Source organism: Punica granatum, chromosome 4, assembly GCF_007655135.1.
Source record: "Punica granatum isolate Tunisia-2019 chromosome 4, ASM765513v2, whole genome shotgun sequence".
NCBI lineage: Eukaryota > Viridiplantae > Streptophyta > Magnoliopsida > Myrtales > Lythraceae > Punica > Punica granatum.
This window is the reverse complement of record NC_045130.1, coordinates 31,519,308-31,541,870: the sequence shown is the minus strand read 5'-3', so window position 1 is coordinate 31,541,870 and position 22,563 is coordinate 31,519,308. Positions and strand designations below refer to the sequence as shown.

Below are 22,563 nucleotides of genomic sequence, written 5' to 3'. Positions count from 1 at the left end.
GTGTGAATAATCTACTATGGCTTAATAATTAATCTAGGTCTGCTGGCATTATCCTGTCTTATCAATTATAGGAAGAGCAGACATTACTTCACACGATCTACAACATCAACAACATCAACATCATCAACAACATCAACAACAGATGATGAATTGACATTTGACTATGCAACAGAAACTGCATTCATTAATGCAACTCAAATAGTGAAAATGTGCCTTTCTTCTTTAGCAATCCTTGAAGTACATACGGCGATGCCATGTGCTCTATAAATTTAGAGGGAAGAGTGGTATATAAGTTGAACCAGAACTGATCTATAGAGAATCGAAAGTTACTTCTCGACATTTTTTTTTTCTTTGAGAGAGCTCATGCAAGCAAGAATGAGAAGCGACGGGGCTAGATCTTTTGATGTGAAGAAATTCATGAAGAAAGTAGCAAAAAAGTTCGGTGCCAAAGAGAAGATGATCGGCGGCATAGCCAGAAAATGGAGGATCTTGAGCGGCGGGAACAACTGGGAAGGTCTCTTAGACCCTCTTGATCTCGATCTCCGTAGATACATCATTCATTACGGAGAAATGGCTCAGGCGACATATGATGCCTTCAACACGGAGAAGGCATCTAAATTTGCTGGAAGTAGTAGATATGCGAGGAAGGATTTCTTCCTCAAGGTTGATTTGGACAAAGGCAATCCGTTCAAGTACAATGTCACGAAATTCCTATACGCTACTTCACAAGTTCAGGTCCCGGATGCTTTTATAATAAAGTCTGTCTCCCGGGAAGCATGGAGCAAGGAATCGAATTGGATCGGATACGTGGCCGTAGCCACGGATGAGGGGAAGGCGATTCTCGGGAGAAGGGATATCGTGATTGCCTGGCGAGGGACAGTGCAGTCCCTAGAGTGGGTGGATGATTTCGAGTCCAATCTGATCTCCCCTTCCAAGATTCTTGGTAAGTCCGGGGATCCTAAGGTTCACCAGGGCTGGTATTCGATCTACACATCCGAGGACTCGCGTTCGCCATTCAGTAAGACAAGTGCTAGAGATCAGGTAATTAATCATATTATGTGTGAACTTGGAGAGGTCTTTTTTCATTTTGATATGTAATAATGTGAATGTTCAGGTAGAAATTGCTGAATAATGCATTTCTTTACCTGATACAAAGTTTACGTATATTTTCTCAATATTATCTTTGTTGAACACTATGTCAGGTCCTCGAAGAAGTTCAGAGACTGGTCGAAATGTATGATGATGAAGAAATCAGCATTACTGTGACAGGACACAGCCTAGGTGCGGCGATTGCAACACTAAACGCGATCGACATTGTCTCAAATGGCCTCAATAGGAGGCCTGGTGATAAACCCTGCCCTGTAATCGCCATTGTCTTTGCCAGCCCTAAAGTCGGGGATTTGAACTTCCAAAAGCTCTTCTCTCAGTACAAGGATCTCCGAGCATTACGGGTCCGAAACGCCCTAGACATTGTCCCGAGCTATCCTATTGTAGGGTACTCAGAGGTAGGGGAAGAGCTCGGGATCGACACAAGGAAGTCCGAGTACCTCAAGAGCCCGGGGAATGTGTCCACGTGGCATAACTTGGAGTGCTACCTGCATGGAGTCGCGGGGACGCAAGGGGGAAAAGGAGGGTTTAAGCTCGAAGTGAAGAGGGACATTGCCTTGGTTAACAAGAGAGCCGATGCTCTGAAGGATGAGTATCTCGTGCCGGTTATGTGGAGGTGCGAGAAGAACAAGGGCATGGTCCAACAAGGCGATGGGTATTGGAAACTGATGGATCACGAAGAAGATCTCTAATTTTATTTTCTCGATTGGAAGGTTCACGTGACTTGTACAATGAAATAGAATATTAACTGATAAAATAGTACGAATAGTTTTATCACAAGAATCGTATATGGAATCTCTTGATTACTAGCGAAGACGTATATCACTGACAACACTACTTTCTGAAATTTCTAAACTTTTGTGCAATTAATTCCATTTCATTGTTATCATTCTATATATGCTGTCACATAAGGTTATGGTGACCTTTCCAAAAATTTTTGGGGACATAATGCATTCGTTTGAATGTTTGCCTTTGGAAATATGTTTGGGCTTATTTCTTGATTAGTGGAACTTTAAAATTGGACCGGTTGCTGAATATTTGGGCTATTCACTTTGGGGAAGGGGAATCGGTCCACAGTTCGAATCGGTCCACAGTTCGAACCGGCCCGAGTAAATTAAACCAAGACCCTCAAAAAAATGTCAACTTTCCAACTGACGAGATATAAATTCAATTATTTTGTAATTAAATAAAAATTGTTTTCTCTAATAGTTAAATTCCCTTTCTTGTCAAAGAGAATGGAACGCAATATGCACATTTTTCCTGATAACTAATATATTATAGATTTGATATTCGTTGTGAGACTATCCGTGTCATTTATTATCTATATCTAGTAATTCTATTTTATTATCTAACAAACAAATCGCTTTTTCTTTTTCCTTTTAATAACTTCGGCTCATTATACTTTTCTATTATGATCAGATTGTTTATTATTCTTTTCTCCCTATATTAAAAAGGACCAAGTGATTAATCCTGAGTGTAGTGCAAGTTTATTACATGTTCTTTACTAATGAAAAAGCAAGATTTTTGGGATATAAATAATAGTAATTTCCATGATGAAATGGGAAATCACATGGAAAAAGTAAGATTTTTTTTTAATTGTTACCGTGCTAGAATTCTACCAACCGATTTGGTAAAATCCATGCAATCTTTTAATATAACAATAGTAAGTCTTACAATTCGTATTAAAACAGTAAGTTTAATTTCGAATTTCACAAATATTTTAATAATTAAATAATATATCAATTCTACCAAATCAAATAGGTAAAATTTGTGTAATGTTTTATTAATACGGCCTTGTAATTCTACCAATTCTTAATACATGTTTTTTTTCTTAATATGACATTGTAATTCTACCAATTCGAGTTGGTAAAATATGTGTCATATTTTTATTTAAATTATAGATTTTTACTAATAAGACAATGTAATTCTATATAGATTATTAAAACATCTTTTTTTATTTATTTAATTGGTGTTGTATTAATATACAATATGTTTTTTACTATTAACTTTTTATTTTTGAAATAGTAATTATGTAATTAAGAAACATTACTTGTGGACATGTGGCAGAAATCATATGGGAACTTGCATACATGGCGAGACATGGCTGAAGCCAAAGAGGCCAAAGATCACATCCGTCATCACCTGGTTAAGTGTTTCATGCATTATATATTATATATTGATTTGAGTTGGTAAAATCAGTGTAATATTTTTATTTAAATTATAGATTTTTAGTAATACGACAATGTAATTCTATATAGATTATTAAAATGTCTTTTTTATATTTAATTAGTGCTGTATTAATATATAATTTGTTTTTTAATATTAACTTTTTATTTTTGAAATAGTAATTATGTAATTAACATTACATGGCGACATGTGCCATAAATCACATGAAAAATCACATGGGAACTTGCTTACGTGGCAACACATGGTGAAACCTAAAGAGGCCAAAGATCATACGTGTCATCACATGGTTAAGTGTTTCCGGTATTATATATTATATATTGATTATCATTAATGAGTAAAGGATAGAGATGCTTCGTGGATTATATATGCGAAGATAATATGTTGAGAGAAAGAGGACCCTATCTTCTGTCAACTAAGAAATTGCATGTTTGATTTGTGAAATTTTCACTGGAACTTGAGTTGATAGGTTATCAAACTTAATCTCTTATAAATGTGTGATTTATACTTAATTTTTATCGTGGGATTATTCTTTATTCCCAGACCTGTCATCACGTGGCTCCAGGTGGACCATCACGTGAGCCACGTGCCACTAAACACCCGTCTTCAGCAATGGACCATGAACTGGACATCCTTTCTTGTGCTCGGGTGACGGGCAACCAAAACTTTGCATAATGTGAAACCCGCATGAGCGTGCGAATGCATGCCACAACCATCTAATCTAAGAGGTTGGTGCGATTTACTATTTTATTTATCATGTAATATTATCACTGACTTATAAGCGATTGAGCTTTTCTTTAATACAAAATATCGAGCTAATAGGTCGTAGAACTCAATCTTTTACTACTTAATTTTTTTCGTTTGAAAATATTTATTCACAAGATGATTTTCGTGGCGGGATTGCTCGTATTCCTTTATTAGTTATTATAATTTTTATTCTATTTTATTAGATTCATTAGCATCCTTGTAATAATAATTAAAAAGAAAAGATAACATGCACAGGAACTGAACATTTTTTTCTAGTGCATTTTTTTTATTGACATCTTGCGTGGGCTCATTTTCATGTTGAATATTATTATTCAAATTGTAAATTCCCATAAAAAATCTTTACTTATAAAATTCATCCATGTGATTGTTTGCGCTAAAATTTGTAATAAGAAACACAACGTTCAATAAAAATTCACAATATGGTTTTGTTCCTATCGCTTGCATGCATACATTCATATATACATGTATACATACATAATAATACATCTTTTAAAGATGGACCGCATCAAAGAAGGGCTGGATGGGCAGCATATTCAGTAATTCTTCCCGAATGGACGGCATACGAGGATAGAACACCTTCGGCTTCTTATCATCGCAAGGCAGAGTCGTTGTTATGTTTTATTTTTCTCACTTAAGTAGACAAATACATTTTGGAAATTTCTAAGGTGCTCAGCGACACAGTGCTGTGTTGCCGATTACCTTTGGATCGACCCGTTCTCCCTCTCTCTTCATTGGGGCAATCCAACATTTCCGGGCAATGCGGCACCCAAAGATTGCCCCACACTTTTTTCCTTACATGTGGATAATGAATTAATGAAACTAACGCATATTTTTATCTTTGGGAGTCTTAAAACTTTATCATCTTTTAACATTGAGCCCTAAAAGTTTCAGTTCGAAATCTTTTAACATTGAGCCCTAAAAGTTTCAGTTCGAAAAATTAAGTCCTAAAAGGTTTGGAAAAATGTCAGTGATGATTCTATCTGTTCGCTGCCGTTACCGATCCGTCAACGTGGGGTTAACGCCGTCAGTTTCACCCACGTGGCCGTTAGTTTGCTGACGTGGTACCTTGAACCGACTGGAAAACCCGAAAAACCCTTGCCCCGGCTCCAAAGGAAAGAAAATGAAAGAGAAAATCCGAAATCTTTTCGTTCTCCTCATCTTCTTCTCCGTCCATTACTCTGCAACCGTTACTGGCAAAGCATAGCCCAGCCATGTCGCCGCAGCTGCCGCCTTCTCTCGGCGACGTCTCGGCCATTGACGGCGGCCAGGGCGACTGCTCCTCAGCCAGAGAGGACTGCATTTGTCACCTGCATGAGAATTGAAGTGGCGGTACGAGCTGCGCGCATTGCTCTAGAACCAACCCCCCTCCTCCTTCCAACTCATGCCCCTCCGCTTACTCACTTGTTTTGGATTCGATGCCCCTCACTGACTCAGAGAAGATACGCAAAGCAATCACTGCTTTGGTAAAGGGATTCTCGATTGGAACCGGCCTCAAAGGCTGCTTGGCTTTATTCTCGATTCTGGCTAGACTCCGTCGCCGGAGTTTATCGGCCTTTGCGCAGGGAGGTTCTCTGATGTTGCCGAACTTTTCCTCTGCTTGCATGTGAGATTCAACTCTGTTTGATTATCGGATTACGATTTGACTATTCATTCTTTTTGACTTCTTCTCTCTTTTCTATGTTTGATTAGTAAACCTGAGCTGTTCTCGAACAGATAGGCCATAATTTTGGCTTTGAAGGAGACATTGAGATACGAACTATTCCTCGGAACCTTCGCCGGCACATTCGTCTCCGTGGATGAGATATAGCTGCCTTGGGCGGTCATCTCTAGCAATCCCGTTCTTCCATGGCATTTCTCGTCATCTTCTTTGATACGTCCCGCTTCTGGGGCTGTTTCCTCCGACGATGTTGCCGCAGCTCAACGTGTCCGAAAGCACTGTACCTTTTGGGTTTTCCTTCCTCCCTTCAGTGCTTTCAGGTTTTCCTTTGGAGCCGGGTAGAATCAAGAGTTTTCGGATTTTCCAGTCGGTCCAAGGCGCCACGTCAGCAAACTAACAGCGACGTTAACTCCACGTTGGCGGGTCGGTAACGGCAGTGGACGGATAGGACTACCACTGATACTTACTTGATTTTTCGAGGTGAAACTTTCAGGACTCAATGCCAAAAAATAACAAAGTTTTAGGACCAACAGTGTTATTTTCCCTTTTATCTTTCTTCATTTTATTTTTGTTGGGATTATAAGAGAGATTTAGTCGGTCTCGCATAAGAGACAAGACCATTGGCGTAATAAGAGAGATTCTTGCTATAGGCGAGTGTTACCACAGTAAAACTTGTTTTTTTTGTTACAAGATTCCCCATTTATTAGGTAATTAAAGGGTTAATAACAAAAAAAAAATACAAACTTTTCACATTTTAACAATTTTAACTCGAACTTTTTTACTTAACCTAAAAATGCACAAACTTTCGATTTGATAACAATTCTAGTACAACGTCAAATTTTTAGTTAATTTGGACCGAATCGAGGCCACATAAGGCCCCGACGATCCTAATCGGGTGAGGGCGCTGGCGACCCCAATTGGAGGTAATGGCTGGGGTCATGGCTCTACCCGTCGGCATAGAGAGAATTCCCAATTTGAGAGTTCTCCCGATTTTGAGGGGTAGGGGCCTCAATTCCGGCCACCACCCTCCTGATTGGGGTTGTCGACGTCCTTCCCCCCGATTGGGGTCATCGGTGCCGTCTGTAGTCTCAATTCCATCTAAATTAGCGAAAAATTTGACGTTGTACTAAAATTGTCATCAAATCAAAATTTTATGCATTTTTAGATTAAAGAGAAAAGTCTGTTTTAAAATGTTTAAAATGTGAAAAGTTTGTACTTTTTTTTATTATTAAGCCATAATTAAATAAAAAATATAAGAAATTCTATTAATAAGAATTGAGCTCAAAATCTCTTAGATACAGGTTTATATCCACCATTTATGCCTTAGATATTTATAATTTCTCATTCACATATAGTGCATTTGAGCTATAATTCTCTCTGAGCGGAGGGATTGAGAGATTGTAATACTCCGATCCCACACTGATGGGAAAAGGGGTTAGTGAATAACATATAAAAACTGATCTATGAAATTACTAGTAACTTGATTTTAAACTTTTTGACCGGTGAGTTAACTCCTTGACAAGTTATCGGGTCAATCCCATGGTTTGGGCCGAGTCGTCACAGAGATGTAGTGATCTCCACATAGATCCTAGCTCTCCTCCGTCTCCGTCCATGTAAACAAAACGGGAAAGAGCCTGAGAATGGTAGGCTTTCCGTCAATTGTGGTTTTCCTCAAATGTACTACGGAGTCGGGCCCAATACCTAGGACAACCTACGATACTCATCTATAATAACGTTCTACACATTCGAAACGTGGGATGAATGATGAAAGTGGACCGCATGCTGGGGACCATATAGCGATGGTTTGGCCGGAGAAATACCAAGCTAAATATATTGGTGGAAAGGTTTTGTACCAAGCCTTAATTACTTGTTAACTAAATGATAAGTTCATTCGTTGATAGACATAGTTGGATTAAAAATTATATAGTAAGATCAAGCTTGAGAAGATGCCCTTTCATCTAATTAATTGTCTGACCTAGTCTCCGCTTTGAAATTTTGATACTGCCTAGTCCTTTGATCCCTTTTGGTAAGTCGATTTGGTAAGTCGAAATGAAATAGAATAATAGAATGGAATGAATTTTATAGAATAAAATATAATCAATTTGAAGAAGAACGGCAATTTTTTGGTTGACATAGAACATATAATCTATATCTATATATATGTAAACTTGACTTAGAACAATAAGTAGGATCATAAAAGATAAATATCGTTATATCGTAGGGTTTAAAAGGTAAATCTATATCTAAGTAATTTTGATTAATTAGTAATTTTTAATCAATTTCCATTTAATTGCCGTAGGCCCTATAATAAGTACTATATTTGATTAATCCGTGAATGTTAATATTATATACACACATATATATATATATAATAGTCTAATGAGCAATAAATATGGTCATAAAGGTTAACATAATTTTAATTAAGTCATAATTCCTTAAAATTATGAAAATTTCTTTATTAATCAAATAACAATGGGTAATTAGTCCTATTCCTTGGATCTTTAATTGTGATAATAATAATAATAAATATATTTTTTATTTAATTTCTACACAACATACTAATTTATTAAGAAATTTACAGTAATGATAATACCTTTGAAATTTACTTTTATTTTAAAGTTTGTACAATACACGAATTCAATAATCCAGTGTTAGCACCCAATTTCGGTCCACCGGTTCCAAAAGGACAAAATCGTCATTTTTACCATCCATCGGAGGGAAGTATTTTTAGCTAATCGCTCAAGCACGCACGACTTCTAAAAATGGGAAATTTTTATAATTTAACACCAATTTTATGATTTTTCAAGAAAATAATGTTATTTAAGATTTCATTGAATTTCGCGCGCATCGGGGTCAATTTTTATAATTCGGACTAAATTAAGGCTAGAAAATATTTTATTGCATAACATTGATCCACAAATTTTTCTGAACACAATGCCGGTCCCGGATCATTTTTCGACATCTAATTGTAAAGACGAGAATTTTAATCTTTATGCGTATAAAAAAAAAAAAGGCCACGGTCAAACTGGACCGTTGCCCCACCTCCTCCCCCAATTTTCTTGTCTTTTTCCCCCTTCCTTCTTCTCCTCTTCTTCTCTCTCCCTCTTTTTCCTTCTTCTTCTTCCTCCAGGAAACCGAAAAACCCTAGGGAAAAACCCTAATTCTCCTCTTTTCTCCCCCAGCTCACTCTCATCAATTTTTTTCGAAAACCCTAGAGCTCACTTTCACACACATCTAGAAACCCTAGCCGCCACAACTCCCTCACCTCCAAAAAAACCGAAAACAAAACAAAAAACCTAATGGCATCTCCCCTCAAGAAAAAATCCTAGCCGCCTAGCTCCCGGATCTCCTCGGAAAAATATTTTAATTATTAAATAATATATCAATTCTATCAAATCAAATAGGTAAAATATGTGTAATGTTTTATTAATACGGCATTGTAATTCTACCAATTCGAATTGGTAAAATATGTATAATATTTTTATTTAAATTATAGATTTTTACTAATACGACGATGTAATTCAATATAGATTATTAAAACATCTTTTTTTATTTAATTGGTGTTGTATTAATATACAATATGTTTTTTACTATTAACTTTTTATTTTTGAAATAGTAATTATGTAATTAAGGAACATTACATGGGGACATGTGGCAGAAATCACATGGGAACTTGCAGACATGGTGACACATAGCGGAAGCCAAAGAAGCCAAAGATTACACCCGTCATCATCTGGTTAAATTTTTCAGGCATTAGATATTATATAATGACTCGAGTTGGTAAAATCCGTGTAATATTTTTATTTAAATTATAGATTTTTAGTAATACGACAATGTAATTCTATATAGATTATTAAAACGTCTTTTTATATTTAATTGGTGTTATATTAATATATAATTTGTTTTTTATTATTAACTTTTTGTTTTTGAAATAGTAATTATGTAATTAACATTACACGTCGACATGTGCCATAAATCACATTAAAAATCACATGGGAATTTGCATACATGGTGACTCATGGCGAAACCTAAAGAGGTCAAAAATCATACGTTTCATCACATGGTTAAGTATTTCAGGTATTATATATTATATATTGATTATCATTAATGAATAAAGGATAGAGATGCTTCGTGGATTATATATGTGAAGATAATATGTTGAGAGAAAGGGGCCTTATCTTCTATCGACTAAGAAATTGCACGTTTGATTAGTGAAATTTTCACTAGAACTCGAGTTGATAGGTTATCAAATTTAATCTCTTATAAACATGTGATTTATACTTAATTTTTATCGTGGGATTATTTTTTATTCCTAGACCTGTCCTCACGTGGCAGTATGTGAACCATCACGTGACCCACGTGCTACTAAACACCCGTCTTCAACAATGGACCATGAGCTAGACATCTTCTTCCGTGCTCGGGTGACCAGCAACCAAAACTTTGCATAATGTGAAACCCACATGAGCATGCGAATGCATGCCACAACTATCTAATCTAAGAGGTCAGTGTGATTTACTATTTTATTGATAATGTAATATTATCACCGACTTATAAGCAACTGAGCTTATCTTTAATACAAGATATCGAGCTAACAGGTTGTAGAACTCAATGTTTTACTGCTTAATTTTTTTCATGTGAGAATCTTTATTCTCAAGATGATTTTCATGGCGGGATTGCCCGTATTCCTTTATTACTATTTTTTTAGATTCATAAGTATCTTTGTAATAATAATAATAATAATAATAATAATAATAATAAAATGGGTAAATTGTACGGGTGGTCTAAAATGTTTTACAAATGTTTCAATACGGTACAAAAAGTTTTTCTTGCTACTTGATGGTACAAAATATTTCAAAGTTGTTTCAGTATAGTACAAACCGTTTTCTCGCCATTGACGCTGTTAAACCGATGCTGATGGTGCAAAACCGGTTTTTGTGGGACGTTACATGATGGTGCAAAATGTTTGGAAATTGTAACTTAATAGTATAAAATATTTTACGTAAGTTACATGATGGTGCAAAATTTACAGATCTTGTAAAGGATGGTTTAACGACGTCAATGACAATATGACGATTTGTACTATACTGAAACAACTTTGCAATATTTTGTACCATCAAGTAGCAAAAATAACTTTTTGTACCATATTAAAATATTTGTAAAACTTTTTGTACTACCAGTGTAATTTACCTTAAAAAAAGATAACATGCACAAGAAATGAACACTTTTTTCTAGTGCATTTTTTTTATTGACATCTTGCGTGGGCTCATTTTCATGTTGAATATTATTATTCAAATTGTAAATTCCCCATTCATCCATGTGATTGTTTGCGCTAAAATTTGTAATAAGAAACACAACATTGAGTAAAAATTCACAATATGGTTTTGTTCCTATCGCTTGCATGCATGCATGCATACATACATTCATATATACATATATACATACATAATGATACATCTTTCAAAGATGGACCACGTCAAAGGGGGCAGGAAGGGCAGCGTATTCAGTGTAGCGCATCAAAATCGTATACGAGCATGGGATGGACCCCACTTATGGACGGCATACGAGGACAGAACGCCTTCGGCTTCTTCTTATCATCACAAAGGCAGAATCGTTTTTATGTTTTACTTTTTACTTTTTATTTTTTATTTCGGTTACAAGGGAGGCCTATAGACCTAGTACATTGAAATAAAAATCTTAAATATCTAATAAAGAGGCACAGATAGTCCAACTGAGTATCGAACCTGAAATCTCTTGATTACCAGACGAGATGTGCACTATTGTGCATTCCCTCTCTTGATGTTCTTATGTTTTATTTTTTTCCCTTAAGTATTTTTGAAATTTCTAAGGTGCTCAGTGACACGGTGCTGTGTTGCCGACCACCGTTGGATCGACCCATTCTCCCTCTCTCTTCAGTGGGGCAATCCAACAGTGCCTGGCGACGCGGCACCCAACGATTCCCCCAACATGTGGGTAATGAACTAATGAAACTAACACATATTTTTATCTTTCTTCTTTTTATTTTTCTTGGGATTATAAGAGAGATTAGTCGGTCTCGCACAAGACCATTGGTGTTATAAGAGAGATTCTTACTATAGACGAGTGTTACCACACTAGAACTTTTTTTTTTTTGGTTACAAGAGACCCCATTTATTAGGTAATTAAAGGGTTCATAACAAAAAATATATATATAAAAATTTCACATTTTAACAATTATAGCATCAACTTTTTTTTCTTAACCTAAAAATGCACAAACTTTTGATTTGATAATAATTTTAGCATTACGTCAAATTTTTCGTTAATTTGGACAGAATTAAGGCCACATAAGACCCCAGAGATCCCAATCCAGGGGAGGGCGCCGGCGACCCCAATTGGGAGTGATGACTGGGGTCGTGACTCCACCTGCTGGAATCGAGAGAATCCCCAATTTAAGGGTTCTCCCGATTCCCAGGGGTAAGGGCCTCAATTCTGGGCACCACCCTCCCAATTGGGGTTGCTGGTATCCTCCCCCCGATTGGGATCATTGGTATCCTCTATGGCCTCAATTCCGTTCAAATTAACGAAAAATTTAACGCCGTACTAGAATTGTCATCAAATTGAAAATTGATGCATTTTTAGGTTAAGAAAAAAAGTTTGTGTTACAATTTTTAAAATGTGAAAAGATTGTGCTTTTTTTGTTATAAAGTCATAATTAAAAAAAGAAACACAAGAAATTCCATTAATGAGAATCAAGCTAGAAATCTCTTAGGTAAAGATTTAGATCCGCCATTTATGCCTTAGATATTTATAACTTCTCATTCATATATAGTGCATTTGTGCTATAATTCTCGCTGAACGGAGGGATTTAGAGATTGTAACGCCCCAGTCCCACGCTAATGGGAAAAAGGGGTTAGTGAATTACATATAAGAACTGATCTATGAAATTACTAGTAAATTGAGTTTAAACTTTTTGACCGGTGAGTTAACTCCTTGACAAATTATCGGGTCAATCCCATAGATTGAGCCGAGTCTTCACAGAGATGCAGTGATCTCCATATAGATCCTAGCTCTCCTCCATCTCCCTCCATGTAAACAAAACGGTAAAGAGCCTGAGCATGGTAGGTTTCCATCAATTGTGGTTTTCCTCAAATGTACTACGGAATCGGGACCAATATGTAGGAAAACCTAGGCTACTTATCTCCAATAACGTTGTACGCATTCGAAACGTGGGATTAATGATGAAAGTGGACCGCATGCTGGGGACCATATAGCGATGGTTCAGGCGGAAAGAGCACGTGGCTTAATCAGACCCCGCCCAAAGGCAAAACTTTTGGACGGTCACGAAGACCTTATAATTAGGTGTGTGTGTATGTATGTATGCATGTATGTATGTATGTATGTATGTATGATGGAAAGGTCTTGTACCAAGCCTTAATTACTTGTAAACTAAATGATAAGTTCATTCGTTGATAGACATAGTTGGATAAAAAATTATATAGTACGACCAAGCTTGAGAAGATGCCCTTTCATCTAATTAATCGTCTGACTTTGTCTCCGCTTTGAAATTTTGATACTACGTAGTCCTTTGGTCCCGTTTGATAAGGTGTAATAAAATATAATAGAATGCCTTTTATTTTACGGTCCGTGCAACGCACGAGTTCAATAACCCAGTGAAATGTAATTACCACAATATACCTAATTACAAAATATAGTATGAAATTTCATCTTTTTCATTTTTTTTGCTTAAATTTGTTAAATTGGTGGAATATACATTTCTTAACTTTCTAGAAGGCTTATTCCATCAAGTTGTAGATAAATGATCATTCCAATGAAATTACCATTTCAATTTTTACAAGTACAATCATATTATGAAATCGAGTGTAAGGAGAGAGATTGATTTCTTTTCATTCCATTCCATTCTACACTACTAAATATGACCAAAATATATTAGGATGAAGACCGTCGTCATCATGGACTAAGTGAATTTGCTGGTTTTGGGCACTGTTCTTGGTGGCATTTAAACCTCCTACTCCACCGCGAGAAAATATTTAGTGAGTTTTGCACAGTCACATGACTATGTAAAACTCAACCAATAATTGATACAAGTGAACGTGAAAAGAGAAATTTTATGGATTATAATTGCTTTTTTTTACCTGTGTTAGTTATTAGTTGAATTTTACTAGGCACATGATAGTACAATACTCAGTCGATATTTTCTCCTCCATCACATCATGCCTTAACTCCACCTACAAAAATTGGGCACACGCAAAGAGACATTTAGCCAATTAGACCGAAACTTTCGAAAAAATCATTTTGTGACGTTTATAACTTTATATCACATGTCGTATATCATAAGGCAACGATTATTAACTATATATATTAGCACAAATAATATATAAAACCAGTGATAAACGAGAAAATTTTGACTGATCATATCTCATAATGATGTGGTGAGGAAAAACCAATAAGATTGTTTTAATTAAGAAGACTTACAATAATTAATCGTGATTAGCACTTATTATTTAATTTATTGCAATTTAATTGGTTCTTCCTCATGTCGTGTGGCGAGGTAGAATCACCCAATAATCTCTCGTGATAAACTGTTATAAAAAAAAAGACTTTTTTGTTGTGTTTTGTGACAAAAGCCACGTAGTATGTCTATTACATACAAGAATTTCTCAAAATTTTCATGTTACCTATTCAAAAGATGACAAAAACTATTATGATGTTGTTAGTCCTGAATCATGTGCTAAATTTAAAACTGCTTTATCAACATGGATTGGTTTTAGAGTTTTAGAGTTCAAGTAGTTTGATGTTTGTTCTCTTTGAATAAGATATTGGGTTTGAGTCTTGTTAATAGAGAAAATTCATACTTGGAGAGCTTTACCCATTAATGGTCAATTCGATTTGAACTGAATTAATCGATGTCCATTAGACTTCCGGATAACCTGATGCACACCAACAAAAGAAAAGTTCCTTAGGACTAATATAGAAGGTGCTAACCCCAAAAATAAATAAATGAATGAATAAATAACAGATGAATATTTGTGATACTCTGGATTTATTAGGTGATAATATAACTGTGAAAATACAGATTTTGAACTCTTTAATTAGCCGTCCCATAACTATATTAATAAGTCTGGACTATTAAGCTTCTAGATATTAAAGTGTAAAAAAAAAAAGAGTTGTTTTCCTTAGTAAGAGTGCTATCCTGGAAGAGTACATCTGTTTCTGCATTCTGATATTCATCTAGCTAGCTCGCTCATGGCAATATTAAAATATTTCCGACGAATGTTGGCTGTATTCTCACCCAACTTGTATTACCAAAGAGTATTCTAATCAGCATATCGACATGCAAGACAAGGCCCCATCCAAAACATAGGATGATGGGGGAAAGATTGCTAAAAAAAGAATCATAATTTTTCATGTGCCTTAATGGATGATAGATTATTTGAACTAATTGAATTGTCTTTACATTCCGTCCATCCAAAATTTGAGATTTTTTTTGGTGGAAAATTTGAGATAACGTTAAGAGCTACTGATGCGGCAGAAGACGTGGCAAATCGGTATCTCGAGAAAAAACAGGTTCTGACGACCCTGTCTCGAGGTAAACGGCCTCCGGTGCCAAACAGGAAATTTTAGGGCCTCAAACGGGCATTTTTATATTATTTGAGTATTTTATAATTTTAGGAAAAGTTTATGTCTTTCGTGTAATTTAGACATTGTAATTCCTATTTAAGCTTTGTAGAACCCTAGGGTTGGACGTTTTATCTTTTGATCAATCAATAAAAATTGGAGCTTTCGTGCTCTTTGTCCATTATTCAAGTTTGATGTCGGTTTCCTAGGAATTCGAAAAATCAATAGGTTATAGAAGGTTATTTTTTGGTATTCCTGCGCGAATCAACAGATTGCAATTAATTCCGCTGCGTCAGCTACCGAAGCAGCAAGTCTCTATATAAAGCCATTCTCCTAAGAGACTCTCCACACAACACACACAAAAGCATTCTACTTGTAGTAAAAGAGTGTTGAGAAGATAGAAAGAAGGGAGTCATGGGTGGCAACGCTTCTAAGACATGGCAAGAGCTCAGCGGCTCGAAAAATTGGGAAGGATTGTTGGATCCTTTCAACGATGACCTCCGAAAGTACATAATCCACTACGGCGAGGGGGCCCAGGCAATCGGGGATGCTTTCAACAATCAAGATGAGTCTGACGCCCGGGGCTTTAGCCGGTATCCCATGGAAGGTTTCTTCCATAACGTCGGGCTCGATTGGTTCGACTATGATGTCACCCAGTTCTTCTATGCGAAGGAACAGCGATACCTCATGTACGAGGTGAACTGGATCGGATACGTGGCAGTTGCGACTGATGCAGGCAAGGAGAAGCTTGGAAGGAGGGACATCCTTGTTGTCTGGAGAGGTACAGAGCGGACAGTGGAGGCGGCTCTAGACATTGATGATACCCTTACGTCAGCATCGGATATTTTCGCTGGCCATGAGGATGTGATGGTGCATAACGGTTGGCATGAGATCTACACCAGCAAGAATCATGTAGTCGATACCGAATACATTGGGCACAGCGCTGGGGAGCAGGTGATCTATCGTGCGGCTCTTTTAATTTCTCGTCGAGTCGAACTTCCGATAATTTTCTGAAATCAGGAGTTACTCTAGTTTTCGACTTTAGTATGTTTTTATCCTTCACACTCAATAGTTCATGACTTTTCAAGTTCTTACAATGTTCCTAACAAAATCCAGGCCGTGAAGGAAGTAAAGAAGCAGGTGGAGCAGCTGTACAAAAACAATAAAGATGAGGAGATCAGCATCACCGTGGCCGGCCACAGCATGGGAGCCGCCCTCGCTACTCTTAATGCAATGGACATTGTTGCAAATGGCCACAACTACCCTGAAGACCATCCGGAAATGGCCTGCCAGGTAACCGTGTTCGCCTTTGCGAGCCCAAAGGTCGGTAATGAAAAGTTCAAGGAGTTGTATGATAATCTCAACAAAGAGAAAAATCTCCACGCCCTCCGAATCCTCAACGCGATCGACATCGTCCCGAACCTCCCCCCTGTGAAATACGAGCATGTAGGGGAGCAGTTCATGATAGATTCGCGCCAGTCGACGCACCTGAAGTCAATCAACGAGGTAGGCACGGCCTCCTTGCAGATTGCACACCAGCTGGAGCCGATGTTGCACGTGGTGGCGGGGTGGAACGGGTTCGATGGGACGTTTGACATAAAGCAAAACCGCGATTACAGCCTCGCAAACAAGGATATGGATGCACTAAAAAGCAATTATAAGGCCGGCATCTTGGTGGGTGGTGCAGAACAAGGGTATGGTCCAGACTATCAAAAACGGGATCAGCAAATGGACATTGCAAGACTACAAGCCGCCGCCTCCTCAAGAGTAATATGCTTGGCTGCATGATTTGAATAAGTGGGTGAATAAGTGGGTTTAGGAATTAATGGAAATCCCACAATTGCGTGGTGCGGCGTGCCTAATGTTTCACTAAGTTGTCGTGCTTTTATGTGCATGTGTTGATGTTCACTAAGTCCTCTGCTTTCGTCTAGGAGACACAGAGGGCAGATGCAACTGGTTTGTACTATTTCATCTTGATTCCCTTTGGGCAAGTTTAAAGTCATAGTGTGTGAATCTATCATACCGCTCGAGCACTGATAATGAACTGAAGCTTTCATTTTGTTTCCGGTATCTTTTCCGATGCGCACCCTATATATATCTAAAAATCCAATGGACCATAACTAGTTCAATTCGATCTTGATCTGACCATGCATTAAGGGGATAAAATTCTCTCAGTCATGAATTTTCTTTATTCATAATTGGACGGACCTTTTTCTTTAGAAAATAAGTGCCGAACTACTCGAATGATTCTATATTATTTGTTTTTTCGTGATGCTTAGCAGATGTAATAAAAAAAAAAGAGGGAGAAAACTTAAATGAAGGGTCTATTTTAATTTAATCAGGCTGGTTTGTTCTGTGGACTGATACCACTCCCCCAAGTCAATATTCCAATACTTTGCAACTGGCTCAAGCTCCGTCAATCCAAAAGTAAGTGCATACATATATTTATTTGTAAGGTCATAACGAGATTATTCGGCCAAAAAGGTCATAAGGAGATCGAATTCAGAATTTTTTAGTTCGAGTAGCTTATACTAAGACCGCTTATTATATTAAACTGAAACTTTGGTGGGCCTTGTATCCAACATATTACAAGAGCAATAATGACGTATTAGTTTTAATTCATATGTTAAAATTTTAAAATTGGTTCCTCAAGAATTATAGAGGGTGATAAACCCAAATAAATAGATCAAAAATCAATCCTTATAATAAAAAATGCGGAGCTTTTTGAAGTATTTCCGCACTTACAGTAACATGTGTCGTTTCTATTTCACAATAGGTATAACTCCCATGATGCCTTCCTTTTAAGTTTTAACAGTCTCTTCCTCCTTCCATCCTATAAAATTTGCCATGGTGCATCACTTTGTGTTTTTACTGTATTAATGGTCAATATCGTACTGTCATTGTGTTCCTTAAGGATGCTTCTGACCTCAAAAGTTGTTGAATAGCGAGTTTTGAATGTTGGATAACGAGTTTAAAGGATGCTTCTGACCCTAAATGACATCTTTCAGTTTAGTTCATGTCCGTTGCATCTATATATAATTTGCCGAATAATGCCATGTAGGACGGAGGTAATTCTTTGATTATGTGACTTTTAAAATTCTCACCAATCACAATACAAAAAATGACATATTATTATTGAGTCATATCAATCATGGAACTCTAGAGATTTTTCGGTTGTGGAAGATGAATAGTCATCTATTATATAATATTAAAATAAAATATGTTATTACCCCATATATATCCTATGGTTTTACCATTTTTCTCAAATTTATCATATACTTTAAAAATTATCCAAATTATCTCATGGTATACATTTGGTTCCAAATCTATCCCGCCATCAATTTATCCCTTAACGAAATGTAAATAGGCTCCAAACTATCCCATGATTTTAATTTTTTCTCAAATCTATCACATGATTTTAATTTTTTTTTCAAATCTATCCCGGGTAAAGGGCCACAGTGGCAAGAATGGGTCCACTTACGTTTCACATCATTAACACTGTTAAATGTTGATGGAAGATATGACGGCGGGATAGATTTGGAACCAAATGTAAATCATGGGATATTTTAGGTAATTTTTAAAACATATGATAGATTTGAAAATTCGGTGAAATCATAGAATATATGGCGTAATTTCCTCAAAATAAAATTATGAAAAAAAACAATTATTTATTTATAGCTTTTTTAGTATCTTCATATAAACAAAGCGCAAAATTCTCTTACCTTACGCACAAGCTATGAAAATTTAATTTTTTTGAAAGTACAAAAATATTCAATTAACTATTTTATAATATATCATGAATTTATATGAGAATCAAAATAACTTTAATCAAAATAGTATTATTCAAAAATAAATCTTAACAAGATACATGGTCACACATTATAACAATTCCTTTATAGATACTTATAAAAAAAATCCTTGCATAAACTCAGCTAATAAAATTAGGGACGAATTTTTTGTTATTCTTGAACATTTTAGTTAATCTTTGACCTTATTTCATAAGTAATCAACTATCTTTTCAATACTAACTTGCGCATGTCCTCCCTCCAGTTGATTTAATTTGCAGATAGGATACTAATTGTTTTTCGAGAAATATGTAGGTGGGCAAGCTTCTTGATGCACTTCACAAGTTCGTCAAAATAACTGAGTGAATAATAATAACTTTGACTTTGATATCTTTTCTAACCTTCACCAGCAATTATATTTTTATAATTAATGAAGATATATGCGATTCACTAACAAGAGGCGTTTTATTATATGCTTTAATTGTAAATTTTCTGTCAAATGGATAGTAATCTTGGATATGAGACTCATGGTATAATTGTACCAAAAGAGAATTTTAGCACAACCTCATTGGATAGGAACTTCTTAAAGAGCGATTCCATGCTTGGAAGTAGTGTTCTTTCCGAAAGTGTTGTAACAATGTTCAATTAATAAATTGGGTAAATTACTCCGTGAGGGCAAAAAGTTTATAAAGTGTAACACTTCGGGGGTAAAAAGAAAAAATTGTAACAATTTAAACCATAAAGTTTTGAAAATATTTCAATCAAGGCAGTTTGTAATCTCCAATTTGGGATTTCTCCCGATTCCATCGTTTGGAGCCTCAACCCCGGCCACCACTCCCAATCCAAGTTGCCGATGCCCTCTAGGGTCACTGGTAACCCCAATGGGGGGTGGGGTGGCTAGAATTGAGGCTCGCATACCTCTTTGTCTCCCAATTTTTAATTTTTTTTTTCTTATTTTCTAATTTTTATTTAAAAAGTTTCAATGGGTCCCACTCGATTTATCATGATGAGTCACGTTGGATAAGTAGTGACACATCATAAGCATGTAAGCATCGGGCTAACGGTTCTTTTTGGAGATGAAGAATTGCCCTTGATTGAAACATTTTCGAAATATTGTGCACCATATTGTTATAATTTTTCTTTTTATCCCAAAGTATTACACTTAATAAACTTTTTCCCTCATGGAGTAATTTACCCCTAATAAATACCGATACTTTTTGTTTTTCCTATAATTTTTTAATGTGTATCTTAATATTCATGAGTTAATTAATTCAGTTCAAACCAAATATGTATTGGTCCACTAAATGTTAAAGGATATGTCCTAATAGTGAAACTTTTATAATGTAAAAAATAAAACAACCACTAGAAAATATTCTTTACATTTAGTGGATGGTACCAAATTTGCGGATAGGACACTATGTCATTTATTTATTATTTAATCGAACAATGTGTCATCTATACCAGATTTATAATCTTTTATTCGTCTAATATGCACAATATGTAATTTTATATCATCTCTCATTTACAGTCTTGCATATCATATTAAAATTTATAATACATAAAATAAAATTTTCTTAAGTAGATACATACTCTAGGATTAATATTATTAAGGGGTATTTACCTAAAATGACCCATAGTTTGTCCGTTTTGTCAAATCTATCGTATACTTTTTTTTTTATCAAATCTATCTCATGGTTTACTTTTTGCATCAAATCTATCCCGGCGTTATCTTTTCCGTCGACATCTAACGGCTGTGCTGACGTGGCGCCTACGTGGCAGGTGTGGCCCACTATCTCTCCACGTGCCACGTCAGCACGGCCGTTAAATGTTAACGGAAAAGATAACGCCGGGATAGATTTGATGCAAAAAGTAAACCATGGGATAGATTTGACAAAAAAAAGTATAGGATAGATTTGACAAAACGAACAAATTATGGGCCATTTTAGGTAAAAACTCCTATTATTAATTATTTTCACATTTAACTGCTTATTATGAAATTTCGTGCAAGGGACAGATCAATAACCCAGTATTTGCGGAGGATAGTTTAAAAACCTATCCATTGGCCTTCCAAATTTCCCCAATTTTGTAGTTTAATCTTGAGCAGAATAATAGCCCATTCGACTCCTAAATGAGTCAGTGAACCTAATGATACTTATCGTCCTGATTTAATGTGCATGTGAATTGTGATAAAGAGAGGGACTTAAAATAATGACCGCCTAAAGCAAGTGTATATTTGTTTACTTCAATAAATATCATCTCTCGCTTGCTCCAATAAAAAATAACTAAGATAAAATTAAGAGGGCCTATGTCTAATATAAGGTTATAACAATAAAACTCTTTTTTTGTCTTGACTACCAATTAATTAACCTCCACTTATATCACGTTTAATTTAATGTGGGCAGTTCAATTAATTAACCCTACGCACTTGTTGTTTCGATTGACAGGATACTGTACATTTATTTGTTCAAAAGGGACAAAATGTCGCGATGTGATCCATCCATATATACTAGTAATTTTCTAATAGGCGAAAATGTATATTTTTTTCTATTAAAATACGGGGCCAAGGCCCTAATGTATTAAAATAAAATCAGTTGATACAATGATGATGCATGAAGATCCCTATTACATCCCAAAAGGAATTAGCTCGAGCCTTGGAGGGCAAAAATATATATTCATTTGAATGTGAGACCACATATAGAAATTTTTTTATGCAAAAAAGTTAAGTCTTATATTAAAAATGGCAATTGGATTAGTGAATTTATGGAGAGTTAACGTTCTGTTTCTATCAAAAGATGGGGTAGCATATTGGTGCATGTCATCGCCTATTAACTTAGAAGTCGCGGATTCGATACCTAGTATAACTAACCATGTCCATTTATTTATTACTTAGAATTTCTCTTTCATTATACTAAATCTTACGCTTTTTTGTAACCGAAAGGTTCTGTTTCTTATGTTGTGGCTGAACTTTGATGTGTGTTGTCGGGTCTTGGAATATGCTCGGTCGATAGGATGTCAGCAGTTGATTCTTGTGATGGACTTGATTGTGGTTTACAGCCTCACCACTGGCCGAGACAACTGTTCCCCTTAACTTTGTTTTATGGTTGGTGACATTCAGAGTATTTTGGCGAGGAACTGGGAGGTTCATGCATAGCAATACTTACGGGGAAGGGTAATGTTGCGCTGATTGGCTAACGAGGTGAGTTGTCTCTCTTTTGTAGCGTTCATCTTCTCCATTTTGAATCGGGATGACCTAGATCCTTTATTGCTAGACAATACTGTAGCGGCCACCATACCCTATTTTTAATGTAATATTTCTTTTTCAAGAGCCCTAAAAATTTATTCAACAGGAAGAAGGGGGTGTGCTCATACAGTACATTGACGCGTGCTCTTATTTAGGAATCAAGAGACTCCAGATTCGACTCTTAATAGTGAGATTATCTATGTCTTTGA

At 36.0% G+C, this 22,563-nt stretch overlaps 2 protein-coding genes across 2 annotated transcripts; both read left to right on the top strand.

Moving 5' to 3' along the window:
• Positions 1 to 294: 294 nt before the first annotated feature.
• LOC116202921 (phospholipase A1-IIgamma) lies at positions 295 to 1,973 on the top strand. The gene is made up of 2 exons (XM_031534557.1): positions 295 to 1,041; positions 1,203 to 1,973. Exons 1-2 carry the CDS (start codon positions 364 to 366, stop codon positions 1,797 to 1,799), a joined length of 1,275 nt encoding a protein of 424 aa, XP_031390417.1. The 5' UTR covers positions 295 to 363; the 3' UTR covers positions 1,800 to 1,973.
• Positions 1,974 to 15,680: 13,707 nt separating this feature from the next.
• Positions 15,681 to 17,398, top strand: LOC116202682 (phospholipase A1-IIgamma-like). The gene is made up of 2 exons (XM_031534287.1): positions 15,681 to 16,282; positions 16,445 to 17,398. The coding sequence occupies exons 1-2, from the start codon at positions 15,743 to 15,745 to the stop codon at positions 17,114 to 17,116; spliced, it is 1,212 nt and encodes a 403-aa protein (XP_031390147.1). The 5' UTR covers positions 15,681 to 15,742; the 3' UTR covers positions 17,117 to 17,398.
• Positions 17,399 to 22,563: the final 5,165 nt, after the last annotated feature.